General features: G+C 39.5%; 1 protein-coding gene across 1 annotated transcript in view; it reads left to right on the top strand.

Annotated features, from left to right (window-relative positions):
- The first annotated feature begins 1,896 nt into the window (after positions 1-1,896).
- ADRA1D (adrenoceptor alpha 1D) overlaps positions 1,897-12,767 on the top strand; it is a 158,909-nt gene continuing 148,038 nt past the window's right edge. Inside the window, exon 1 of the mRNA XM_075848723.1 lies at positions 1,897-3,326. Coding sequence (XP_075704838.1) covers positions 2,393-3,326 — 934 coding nt within the window. The 5' untranslated portion in view covers positions 1,897-2,392. The remainder of the gene's footprint in view (positions 3,327-12,767) is intronic.

Below are 12,767 nucleotides of genomic sequence, written 5' to 3'. Positions count from 1 at the left end.
TATTATTATTATTATTAGTAGTAGTATTATTATTATTAGTAGTAGTGTTATTATTATTATTATTATTAGTAGTAGTATTATTATTATTATTAGTAGTGTTATTATTATTAGTAGTAGTAGTAGTAGTAGTAATGTTATTATTATTAGTAGTAGTAGTGTTGTTATTATTATTAGTAGTAGTAGTAGTAGTGTTATTATTATTAGTAGTAGTAGTAGTAGTAGTGTTACTGTTATTATTATTATTAGTAGTAGTAGTAGTAGTGTTGTTATTATTATTATTAGTAGTAGTAGTAGTAGTAGTAGTAGTAGCAGTAGTAGTAGTAGTAGTAGTAGTAGTAGTAGTAGTAGTAGTAGTAATGTTATTATTATTGATCGGTCCGACAACTGGGAATCCACCGATCCCGAGAACGGGCATCCCTGTGCACCCTATTGAAATGAAGAAGTACTGCGCATACATGACCACCGCTTTATTAACTTTCTATGGGGCTGGGAAGCCACAATGCTTCCCAGGACAGCCACAATACGTTCTATGAAAGTAAAAATGCTCACTAAGCCAGACGAGATGCCCTTATCACAGCCACAATGCCCACCAGACCAACCACAATGCCCCCCTGAATGCTAGACTGCCAACTATGAAAGCCACAATGTCCCTTAATCCAGACATGATGCCCCCATGATAGCCACCAAGCCCCCCTCATGCCCACTAAGCCAGACGAGATGCCCTTATCACAGCCACAATGCCCCCCTGAATGCTAGACTGCCTACTGTGAAAGCCACAATGTCCCTTAAGCCAGACATGATGCCCCCATGATAGCCAACAAGCCCCCCTCATGAGTCCAGCCCAAGCTTACCAGCCTGGTATAACCACCAAAGCCAGACATGCTGCCAGCGTGACAGCCATGGTGCCCCCATACAGCCAGAATGCCTACCAGGACAGCCACTTTTCCCCCTATGAAGGTCAAAATGTTCCTTAAGCCAGATATGATGCCCGCATGACAGCCACAATGCCCACTTGAAAGCCAACCATGCCACTCACAATGCACCATGATAGCCTGAGTACCTTCATGACAACCACAATGCCACTCTGACAGCTGCAATGCCCCCTATTAAAGTCACAATGTCCCTTAAGCAAGACATGAAGCCCCCACATAAGCCCAGCCCATGCTTACTAGCTCGGGATTACCGGGCACAAAGACCTGGGACACATGCTCCTGTTACCGGAGCCTGACAATATCAATCTGCTCATTTCTTACATACACATATTAGCCTATGGTTTGGTGGATGTGTAGTAACTGTTGTGAGACTACAACTCCCAGCATGTCTTTACTATTCTCTCTGCTGCATGCTGCCTCTAGATCTCCAGCCATAGTAAATAGATTTCCTAGCATCAGTTTTCAGATTGCCAACCCCATAGATATAAAACCTATGGGTCTCATACACTTGCTGCAAATGCATGCTGAGACCAGTGGTTCCTCAAGAGATCAATTGCCTGCACCAGATCTATAATACATTGGACTCAAAAGAACAGCAGCCACACAAAGTGCCTGGGAAAGGAGAAGAAGAAAAGTCTCAACACCAGCATCCTAATTAATCGCTGTGGAAAACATAAGATTCTCAGGATATCATTAACAGGAACATTACAAAGAAACTATCTGAGCAGGTTAAATGGGATCAGATGTTGTAATAAAAAAAAAAAAGGAAAAACAGATGCTACAAAATAAAAAATAAATAAATAAAAAGTAACAGCTTTGATCTGCAACAAAGTAGCAATAACTCAAGCTCATTGCTGACCTCTAGCGGCGGCTGATCAGAATGCAAGAGCCAATTTTAGGATTAGAGTAGCAGCTCTCAAAGGAAGAGAGGGGAGGAGACCTGGCTGCCCCAGTGAATGAATTACAGCTTCGGGAGGCTTAATTATTCATGTACTCTGAGCTGCTGAGCCCATGTTCTGCCCTGAGCTGCTGTCATGGAGAGTGGAGTCAGGTAGATGGTACAGAACCACCAGGTCATGCAGGGCTCTTGCACCCAGGGTTCACCACATACTCTTGGGGTTTGAAGCATCATTAGGCTCACACTGGGGAGGAGCTGCTGCAATCAGTGCTGCTGCTGCTGCTGTTGATTCAGACAAGTAGCTGCTTCAGACACAATGTCATGCATGGGAGGTGCATCACCCTGCAAAAGTTTCTCATGAGTTCCTGTGCCTCACGTCTCCTGAATCTAAGCCTGTCAAGGCAGAAGCTCTTCTGGAGGATGTGGTGCCAAGGAATGCTTTCAAGGATGGGACTTTTTGGAGATATCTTGAAAAGGAGCTTGACAACACCATGCCTGAGTCTTCTTCTGCAAGGAGTTTGAGACCTGGATCCTTCTTACATGGAGAGGAGATTGAGTTAACATGACTTTATTCATCAATGAAAGCTTGTGGAACAGTTCAGAACAGCAGGACTACCTGCTAGGGGGTAATGGGACTGTCAATGATACCTCTCTGGTTGATGGCTTGGACCTGCAGGCGTTGAGCGTTGGCATTGTCTTGGCTGTTTTTATATTGTTTGCCATTGTGGGCAACATCATGGTCATCTTGTCAGTGGCATGCAACAGGCAGCTACAGACTGTGACCAATTACTTCATCATCAACTTGGCCATTGCTGACCTTCTGCTGAGTACCACGGTGCTGCCTTTCTCTGCCACCTTGGAGGTTCTGGGTTTTTGGGCTTTTGGAAGGATCTTCTGTGACATCTGGGCTGCTGTGGATGTCCTCTGCTGCACTGCCTCTATTATGAGCCTCTGTATTATATCCATTGACAGGTATGTAGGGGTCAAGCACTCTCTGAAATACCCAACCATCATGACTGAGAAGAAGGCTGTGGTTATTATCATCGTTCTATGGGTTTCTTCCATGGTCATCTCCATTGGACCTCTCCTGGGATGGAAGGAGCCTCCACCAGCAGATGACAGCCAGTGTAACATCACTCAGGAACCCGGCTATGCCCTCTTCTCCTCTCTCTGCTCTTTCTACCTGCCCTTATTGGTCATTCTCGTCATGTATTTCAAAGTTTATATTGTTGCCAGAAGGACCACCAAGAGCTTAGAGGCTGGGGTCAAGAAGGAAAGGAATAAGTCCATGGAAGTTGTCCTCAGGATCCATTGCAGAAGTAGTGTCATGGGGGAGCCTTCTTCAAGCTCCAGGTCTAAGGGACATACCTTCAGGAGTTCACTCTCTGTCAGACTTATTAAGTTCTCCAGGGAGAAAAAAGCGGCCAAGACACTGGCTATAGTGGTGGGGGTATTTATTCTGTGCTGGTTGCCCTTCTTCATTGTGCTGCCTCTAGGTAAGTAGCCACTGGATTCATGATTAACCCTGTATTGTCAACCTTCCTGCAGTGTATGAGCATACCTCTTCTACTGTATGAATTGCTTTTGTGTTTTATAATGATTGATATAGTGCATGTTATTTATTGTGTTGGTTGTATGTAAATACATACATATATACACACATACATACATACAAGAATATATACATACACACATACATACTGTATATACATACACACATATATGCATAAATAAATACACCTATACAATAATTCATATATACATAGACACACCCATACAAGAATTAATACATATACACATGCATACATACAATAATTCATACATACAATCATACAAAAATTCATACATACATACATACATACATACATACATGAATGCATACACATACATCCAATTTTTTTATATGTGTGTATATATATATATATATATATATATATATTAGAATTCATACAAACATACAAGAACTCATGCATCCATACACATACTGTATACACAAAGAAAAATTCATACATACATTTCTTTATACACATACATACAAGAATTCATATAAAATAATTTATTCATACAATCAAGTGTTTATACATTCAAGAATACATACATACAAGCATTCATACACTCACATACATGTAGTTTTACTATAGTACATGCAGGTTGTTGTGTTGGACTTACTATAGTACATGGTGGTGGTTGTGTGGGTTTTGCATACATACATACATACATGCATGCATGTGGTTTTACTATAGTACATGCAGGTTGTTGTGTTGTATTTTCTATAGTACACGGTGGTTGTGTTGGTTTTGTATACATGCATACATCCAAGCCCTCATTTTGTGTTGGTCTTACAATATTGCATGCAGGTTGTGCTGGTGTTATATACATACTGTGCCTTGTTATTTTGGTTTCAGCTCTATACAGCTGCAGTAGCAGAGCCGGGTGTGTTACATTGTTTGAGTATAGTGATAAGAGTTTAGTAAATCTGCCTCTTTACATTTTCTTATCAAAATGCGCTACAATTCTGTCTCTAAGTCCTAGTTCTGGCGCACATTTTGTATACCCCATTTATAGCGTGTTTTGTAGACACTTTTTGCGACTGTCCCAACTTGTGGCGGGGCTTCAGATGCACTAAATTGGCGCAAATAAAGTTGTCTAGAGTAAGTCAACCAAGAGGAGTCCTAAAGTGACAGAAGTGTCTTCAGATGCTAAATTTATCATCCATCATGAGTCACTGTGATAAATTTGGCGCATCTAGTCTAATTCTAAGCTGTCTAAATTTAAGACCCTATTTATAAAGCTGCCCCATTATGATTACCTACAGTCCTGTGTAAAATCACAGGACTCATTGTGCCAAATGACAAACTCAGCTCACCTACATAGGCACATGTCAATGTGTTTTTCCTTCATATTGGTTTGGTATAACTTCATGTTATGTACAGAAAGCTTTACTATAGTACTCAAATATCTAGCATCCAGTGTGGTGGTGTCACGTGTAGCAGAGCTGAGTTTCTCAAATATAGGAAAGCTGAGTTTGTCATCTGTAGTATAGCTCAATGTGTTATATGAAGCAGGGCTGAGTTTGTCCGCTATACTACAGTTGGATGTGGTAGAAGTTTGGAGTTAACCTATTATTTGCTACATCTCATCATGTAATTATGTTTAATATGTGGTTTAAGGACGTCCGGAAACCCTTCTACGTTATCTTATCACCAAACACATACAATGCTGAAAGACAAATTCAGCTCTGCTACATAGTTCGTGCGGTTGAAAAAAGACACATGCCCATCAAGTTCAACCAAGGGACGAGAAAAGGGTAAAAAATTTCTACACATAGGAGCTAATATTTTTTGTTCTAGGAAATTATCTTTGCCTTTTTTGCAGCATCTCCTGTCCCTGCTGTGACGGCTCCTGCGGTGACTATTCCATAGATTCACAGTTCTCACTGTAAAGAAGGCTTGTCGCCCCTGAAGCTTGAACCTTTTTTTCTCCAGACGGAGGGAGTGCCCCCTTGTTTTTTGAGGAGGTTTTACATGGAACAGGATTTCACCATATTTTTTGTATGCGCCATTCATATATTTATATAAGTTAATCATGTCCCCCCTTAGTCGTCTTTTTTCAAGGCTAAATAGGTTTAATTCTTTCAATCTTTCCTCATAACTTAGATTCTCCATGCCCCTTATTAGCTTCGTTGCTCTACTTTGTATTTTTCATCCTTTCTATGAACTGGAGCCCAGAACTGAACTGCATATTCTAGATGAGGCCTCACTAATGCTTTGTAAAGTGGTAATATTACATCTCTGTCCCGCGAGTCCATGCCTCTTTTAATACACGACAATATCCTGCTGGCCTTTGAAGCAGCTGATTGACACTGCATGCTGTTATTTAGTTTATGATTTACAAGTACACCCAGATCCTTCTCAACAATTGACTCCCCCAGTGTAGCGCCCCCTAGGACATATGATGCATGCAGGTTGTTGGTACCCAGATGCATAACTTTACATTTATCTACATTAAACCTCATTTGCCAACTGGACGCCCAAACACTTGTTTGTTTAAATCCGCTTGCAATTCACGAACATCTTCCATAGTCTGAACTATATTACACAGCTTGGTGTCATCTGCAAAAATAGAAATAGTGCTATTAATCCCTTCCTCTATATCATTAATAAATAAGTTGAATAATAGTGGTCCCAGCACTGAACCCTGGGGTCACCACTTATTACCGGTGACCATTCAGAGTAGGAATCATTGACCACAACTCTCTGGATACGGTCCTTGAGCCAATTCTCAATCCAATTACAAACTATATTTTCTAAATCTATAATCCTTAATTTACCCATTAGGCGTCTATGGGGGACAGTGTCAAATGCCTTTGCAAAGTCCAAAAACACTAAATCCACAGCGGCCCCTCTGTCTAGACTTCTGCTCACCTCTTCATAAAAACAGATTAGGTTAGTTTGACAACTTCTGTCCTTAGTAAAACCGTGCTGGCTGTCACTTATAATGCTATTTATTGTCACATAATCCTGTATATAGTCCCTCAATAGCCCCTCAAACATTTTCCCCACGATGGATGTTAAGCTTACTGGTCTATAATTACCTGGGGAAGACCTAGAGCCCTTTTTGAAAATAGGCACCACATTTGCCCTGCGCCAGTCCCTTGGCACTATACCAGTCACTAGAGATTCTCTGAATATTATGAAGAGGGGGATAGAAATAACTGAACTAAGCTCTTTAAGAACTCTAGGGTGTAACCCATCTGGTCCCGGGGCCTTGTGCACATTTATTTTATATAGCTTGGACCATATCTACATTCATCCAATTCAGTATATAAACTGATATATTAAGGGTATGTGCACACACACTAATGACGTCCGTAATTGACGGACGTATTTCGGCCGCAAGTACCGGGCCGAACACAGTGCAGGGAGCCGGGCTCCTAGCATCATACATATGTACGATGCTAGGAGTCCCTGCCTCGCTGCAGGACAACTGTCTCTTACTGAAAACATGATTACAGTACGGGACAGTTGTCCTGCAGAGAGGCAGGGACTCCTAGCATCGTACATAACTATGATGCTAGGAGCCCGGCTCCCTGCACTGTGTTCGGCCCGATACTTGCGGCCGAAATACGTCCGTCAATTACGGACGTAATTAGTGTGTGTGCACATACCCTTACAGCATCGGCAGCGGCTACATCAGCTGCTCTTTCTTCTGTTGTATATGCAGAGCTGAAGAACCCATTTAGTAACTCTGACTTCTCTTGATCCCCTGTGACCAACTCCCCATTACCATTATCTAGGGGTCCTACATGTTCAGACCTTGGCTTTTTTGCATTTATATGCTTGAATAATTTTTTGGGATTTGTTTTACTATCCTTGGCCACCTGCCTTTCATTTTGTATTTTTGCTGATTTTATTACCTTTTTACAGATTTTATTAAGCTCTTTATATTTTACAAAGGCTACAGCTGTACCCTCAGATTTGTATTTTTTAAATGCCCTTTTTTTGTCGTGTATTGCCCCTTTCACAGAAGGTGTAAGCCATGTGGGGTTTAATTTTAGTCGTTTATACTTGTTACCTGTAGGAATAAATTTTGCACTATAATTACCCAAGGTAGATTTGAAAATCTCCCATTTATCATTTGTCTGCATTATTAGAAATGACCAGATCCAACAGAGCTTCACCTCTAGTCGGGTCTTCCACACACTCCATATGTTGTATTGTTTTGGTACAGTGAGTGGTCTGTTTTATTTCATCCTATCTTGGCATTATAATGGTGATGCTGTACAGTGACTGCCTTGTCCCATGTCACAGACACTTCAGCTGCAGGCGATAAGCGCAGGTGGAGTAGACTTTAGTTGATGAGCTTAATGTGCTCATGGTTGAAGAGCAGAGACTGGTACTTTAAGAACTGCAAATACATCAATACACAGATGTAGCAGTGCTGAATTTGGCACTGATTATTCCGTTTAATGCAGGGTTCTGTGGCTCACTGAGAAATTATAGAGCATAAGTGATGCAGTGCCATGAATTAAAGAAAATAAAAAATTCAAATTCAGCACTGCTACATCAGTATCTGCAGCTACAGAACAGCTTCAGGAGGGTCATATCCTGAAGAGCCCACTGGCATATTTTACTACTTGCATTCCAGTCTTCCCTTCTATGCAATTAATATTACTATTTTTGGCTAATGTATCAATTTACAGATGTAGTAGAGCTGAGTTTGTTTTATGGCTCAATACACAGGGATTTCAGAATGTGTTTGTGTGTAGGTGTGTGTGTGTGTGTGTTTTCAATTCAGGTAAAACCACAACTTTTGTGAACACATTACACCAACATATATAGCCCCAATGACAAATTTAGCACTGCTACATCTATATAGATACATGTAGTATATTTGAGTCTGTTATATGGCTTATTTGATGATGATGATATCATGATTCAGTCTGTGGTTTTACATAGGACTACAGGTAAACAAATTCCACCAATGGAACCCCATGGATTTAAATTACAAACTTCGCTTTGTACATAGATAGATAGATAGGAAGACTTATTTGGGGGACTTATGTCCCTATATCTTACAGTATAATAGGTGTGTGTGTGTGTATATATATATATATATATATATATGTGTGTGTTATCTCTATGGTGCATTACAATATACAGAATCAAACTTTGGACCTAAAAACGGGCTGGTGGACATAACTGTAATAATGGCAGAGAAAATTTGGCAGAGCGGTCGGTGGAGCAGAACAACACAATAGCCGGAAGCGCTGGTTCCAATGCTCCTCTGATGACACTGGCGGCCAACGGAACCCATTGACTTTAATCAGTTCCGTCAGGATTTCCGTGGTTTTACCAGAAACAATAGTGCAGCATACTGCGCTATTGTATCCTGTATTTTTGGTTGAACATGCAACAAAGGACCCTAACGAAGCCTCCAACACCGGTGTGAACTAGGCCTTACGCCCTCTAACTTCTGTGGACGCCTCTGTGGTCAACCATGCGACAGATAAGTATTTAGGCTGGTAATGCCACCTGAGACCACATCCTAAACCTCACATGGATGACAAGCTTCAACTTCTGAGCTACAAGTTCTACCAGTCCAGAAAAACCAAGCCAGTATCCTGAAGCTTCACCCATCATGTAGCATGCGGCTGCGGACGTGTTCCGTATAACCGCTCTTATTATCAGTCTCCACCAGTGAGTCATAGATGACGCAGAATAATATCAGTAAATAAATTCCTGTCAAGGAATGATAATGAGACGCTACAGAAAGTTCTCCTGATGTAAAGCACTAGCCAAAAATGATGAGTTTACATGAGACAGAAACATATTAAACAACACGCCCGTGCCCTGGGGTAAGAGGCAGCCCTTTCTTCAGTTTACGAGTTAACATGAGTGTTCCTGCCTAGTGTGATATAATAATTACTGTACCACATCCACGGACACAACGCTGGCAGCTACTGGCATAACATAGTTCCTGTGTTTCTCCTGCTTTCATGGAGCTGACATTTCTTTTTGGCAAACAGGCATGTAAGAGATTATCATCCGACAATCTTTCTGCTGGAATCCTGGAATACTGCCCCCTATATACAAGATTATAACTACTATAATACTGCTCCTATATACAAGAATATAACTACTATAATACTGCTCCTATATACAAGATTATAACTACTATAATACTGCTCCTATATACAAGAATATAACTACTATAATACTACCCCTATATACAAGAATATAACTACTATAATACTGCCTCCTATATACAAGAATATAACTACTATAATACTGCCTCCTTTGCACAATAAAATAACTACTATAATACTGCTCCTATATACAAGAATATAACTACTATAATACTGCTCCTATATACAAGAATAGAACTACTATAATACTGCCCCTATATATAAGAATATAACTATTATACTACTGCCCTATATACAAGAATATAACTACTATAATACTGCCCCCTATATACAAGAATATAACTACTATAATACTGCCCCCTATATACAAGAATATAACTACTATAATACTGCTCCTATATACAAGAATACAACTACTATAATACTGCCTCCTATATACAAGAATATAACTACTATAATACTGCCCCCCTATATACAAGAATATAACTAATATAATACTGCCCCCTATATACAAGAATATAACTACTATAATACTGCTCCTATATACAAGAATACAACTACTATAATACTGCCCCCTATATACAAGAATATAACTACTATAATACTGCCCCCTATATACAAGAATATAACTACTATAATACTGCTCCTATATACAAGAATACAACTACTATAATACTGCCTCCTATATACAAGAATATAACTACTATAATACTGCCCCCCTATATACAAGAATATAACTACTATAATACTGCCTCCAATATACAAGAATATAACTACTATAATACTGCCGCTATATACAAGAATAGAACTACTATAATACTGCTCCTATATACAAGTATATAACGACTATAATACTGCTCCCTATACTCAAGAATATAACTACTATAATACTGCCCCTATATACAAGAATATAACTACTATAATACTGCCCCTATATACAAGAATATAACTACTATAATACTGCCTCCAATATACAAGAATATAACTACTATAATACTGCCCTCTATATATAAGAATATAAGTACTATAATACTGCCCCCTATATATAAGAATATAACTACTATAATACTGCTCCTATATACAAGAATATAACTACTATAATACTGCCTCCAATATACAAGAATATAACTACTATAATACTGCCCCCTATATATAAGAATATAACTACTATAATACTGCCCCTATATACAAGAATATAACTACTATAATACTACCCCTATATACAAGAATATAACTACTATAATACTGCCCCTATATATAAGAATATAACTACTATAATACTGCCCCTATATACAAGAATATAACTACTATAATACTGCCCCTATATACAAGAATATAACTACTATAATACTACCCCTATATACAAGAATATAACTACTATAATACTGCCCCCTATATACAAGAATATACATACTATAATACTGCCCATATATACGAGAATATAACTACTATAATACTGCCCCTATATATAAGAATATAACTATTATACTACTGCCCTATATACAAGAATATAACTACTATAATACTGCCTCCTATATACAAGAATATAACTACTATAATACTGCTCCTATATACAAGAATACAACTACTATAATACTGCCTCCTATATACAAGAATATAACTACTATAATACTGCCTCTATATACAAGAATATAACTACTATAATACTTCCCCTATATACAAGAATATAACTACTATAATACTGTCCCTATATACAAGAATACAACTACTATAATACTGCCCCCTATATACAAGAATATAACTACTATAATACTGCCCCCTATGTACAAGAATATAACTACTATAATACTGCCCCCTATATACAAGAATACAACTACTATAATACTGCTCCTATATACAAGAATATAACTACTATAATACTGCCCCTATATGCAAGAATGTAACTACTATAATACTGCTCCTATATACAAGAATGTAACTACTATAATACTGCCCCCTATATACAAGAATATAACTACTATAATACTGCCTCCTATATACAAGAATATAACTACTATAATACTGCCCCCTATATACAAGAATATAACTACTATTAGGCTGGGTTCACACGTGGCGGAATTTCACTTAAATTCCGCTGCGGACACTCCGCAGCGTTAATCCGCAGCGGAGCCGTTTGTCCATTGACTTACACTTTAATTTAGCAGTGTTCGTTTAGACGAGGCGTAAAATTCCGCTGCGGAGCATAGGCTGCGGAGCGGAATTTGGTGTCCGCAGCATGCTCTGTCTGTTGCAGAGCAGTGGCGGACTCATGGCGGAATTTCTCCATTGACTTCAATGGAGATTCTAAATTCCGCAATGAAGTCCGCAGCTGTCATGCACATGTTATGTGTGCTGCGGATCCGTCTTGCTTTTTTAACTTGACATTTCTTCATTCTGGCTGGACCTATGTATTTCTAGGTCTACAGCCAGACTGAGGAAGTCAATGGGGCTCCCGTAATGACGGGAGCGTTGCTAGGAGACGTCTGTAAATAGTCACTGTCCAGGGTGCTGAAAGAGTTAAGCGATCGGCAGTAACTGTTTCTGCACCCGGGACAGTGACTACCGATCCCAATATACATGTATCTGTAAAAAAAAATGAAGTTCATACTTACCGAGAACTCCCTGCTTCTGTCTCCAGTCCGGCCTCCCAGGATGACGTTTCAGTCTAAGTGACGGCTGCAGCCAATCACAGGCTAATAACAGGCTGCAGCGGTCACATGGACTGCCGCGTCATCCAGGGAGATCGGGCTGGATGCCGAAGGAGGGACGCGTCACCAAGACAACGGGCGGTAAGTATGAATTTCTTTGACTTTCACAAGGGAAAGTGCTGTCCCTTCTCTCTATCCTGCACTGATAGGGAGAAGGGAAGTACTTTTACCGCAGTCCGCAGCAGCTAGTCCGCATCAATTTACTGCACATTTTGTGCAGATCCGCAGCAGAATCTGCAACGCAGATTCTGTGCGGCATTGATGCGGACAGTTGCGGAGGAAATCCGCCACGTGTGGGCATGCCCTTATACTGCTCCTATACACAAGTATGTAACTACTATAATACTGCCCCTATATACAAGAATATAACTACTATAATACTGCCCCTATATACAAGAATATAACTACTATAATACTGCTCCTATATACAAGAATATAACTACTATAATACTGCCTCCTATATACAAGAATATAACTACTATAATACTGCTCCTATATACAAGAATATAACTACTATAATACTGCCCCCTATGTACAAGAATATAACTACTATAATACTGCCTCCTATATACAAGAATATA

The sequence above is a fragment of the Rhinoderma darwinii genome, chromosome 1 (genome assembly GCF_050947455.1).
Source record: "Rhinoderma darwinii isolate aRhiDar2 chromosome 1, aRhiDar2.hap1, whole genome shotgun sequence".
Lineage (NCBI taxonomy): Eukaryota > Metazoa > Chordata > Amphibia > Anura > Rhinodermatidae > Rhinoderma > Rhinoderma darwinii.
Note: the sequence above shows the minus strand (reverse complement) of the source record. Positions and strands in the feature narration are given on the sequence as shown.